This window comes from Camelina sativa, unplaced genomic scaffold (genome assembly GCF_000633955.1).
Source record: "Camelina sativa cultivar DH55 unplaced genomic scaffold, Cs unpScaffold01890, whole genome shotgun sequence".
In the NCBI taxonomy this organism is placed as follows: Eukaryota; Viridiplantae; Streptophyta; class Magnoliopsida; order Brassicales; family Brassicaceae; genus Camelina; species Camelina sativa.
In genome coordinates, this window is record NW_010923007.1 from 2,327 (window position 1) to 3,167 (window position 841).

Below are 841 nucleotides of genomic sequence, written 5' to 3' on the forward strand. Positions count from 1 at the left end.
ATTCCTTGGATGACAGCTGAAAAGGATGATTGGATCGAACGCAATATTGCTCCATTCATGTGGCTGAATCAAGACTCGACCAGTGATCACGAAGCTGCAGAAGCGAAATCTAAAGCTGACAAGCCACCGACTCCTGAACAAATGCAGAAAACTGCCAACGTTGTTCCCCAGAAGCCTAGAATTGAAGAAGTACCTGTGTCTGCACCATCAGCTGATTCCACAGCTCTGACAATAGAGAGTCAGAAGTCCTTGGACGAACTCCAGACTCCGTTGCTCGAAAGCAGCGAAAAGCAGGATACGGTAGCACGAGGAGGCAATGGCAATGCCGGAGACATTCTGCCGCGCAGTATCCAATCACCGTCGATGTCGTCTACTGTTTCGAGCGAGGAGGATGATTCAAATTCAAAGGGAAAGAAAATGGGAGCAGCAAAGGCGAGGATGTTCGACTTTAGGAAGAAAGTGGGAGAGAAGTTTGAAGAGAAGAAACGTCACGTGGAGGAAAGAAGTAGACAGATTGTTGAAAAGATGAGAGGACCTTGACACAGATTGTTCAAACCAAGAAGAAGGAAGCTTTTTTTTCCTTTTTTTTTTTTTTTTTTTCAGGTTTCAGCCAAAAAAAAAACTGATAAGACAGAAGAAGAAAGCTAGTAGATTAGATTATATAGGATATTGGTACTTGTAATATGTTTGGTAAAAAGATCCGAGTATTGCGAAATCATTCTTTATTCTTATTATTACAACAAACAAAGAGTAGCAGCAAAACAAAGTATCTATGCAAAGTGATTTCATTCACACACAAAGAAAGCTTGAACAAAGACCAAAAGCAGTGACATGAGGAGAA

The 841-nt window shown here is 41.5% G+C and overlaps 1 protein-coding gene across 1 annotated transcript; it reads left to right on the plus strand.

Annotated features, from left to right (window-relative positions):
• Nucleotides 1–790, plus strand: LOC104774198 (uncharacterized protein C23G7.06c-like; the record flags this gene model as incomplete). Its single annotated transcript, XM_010498855.2, is given in 1 exon segment — nucleotides 1–790. A coding segment is annotated over 1 exon segment (540 nt), but the record flags the coding sequence as incomplete, so codon positions are not given.
• Between the last annotated feature and the right edge of the window lie 51 nt (nucleotides 791–841).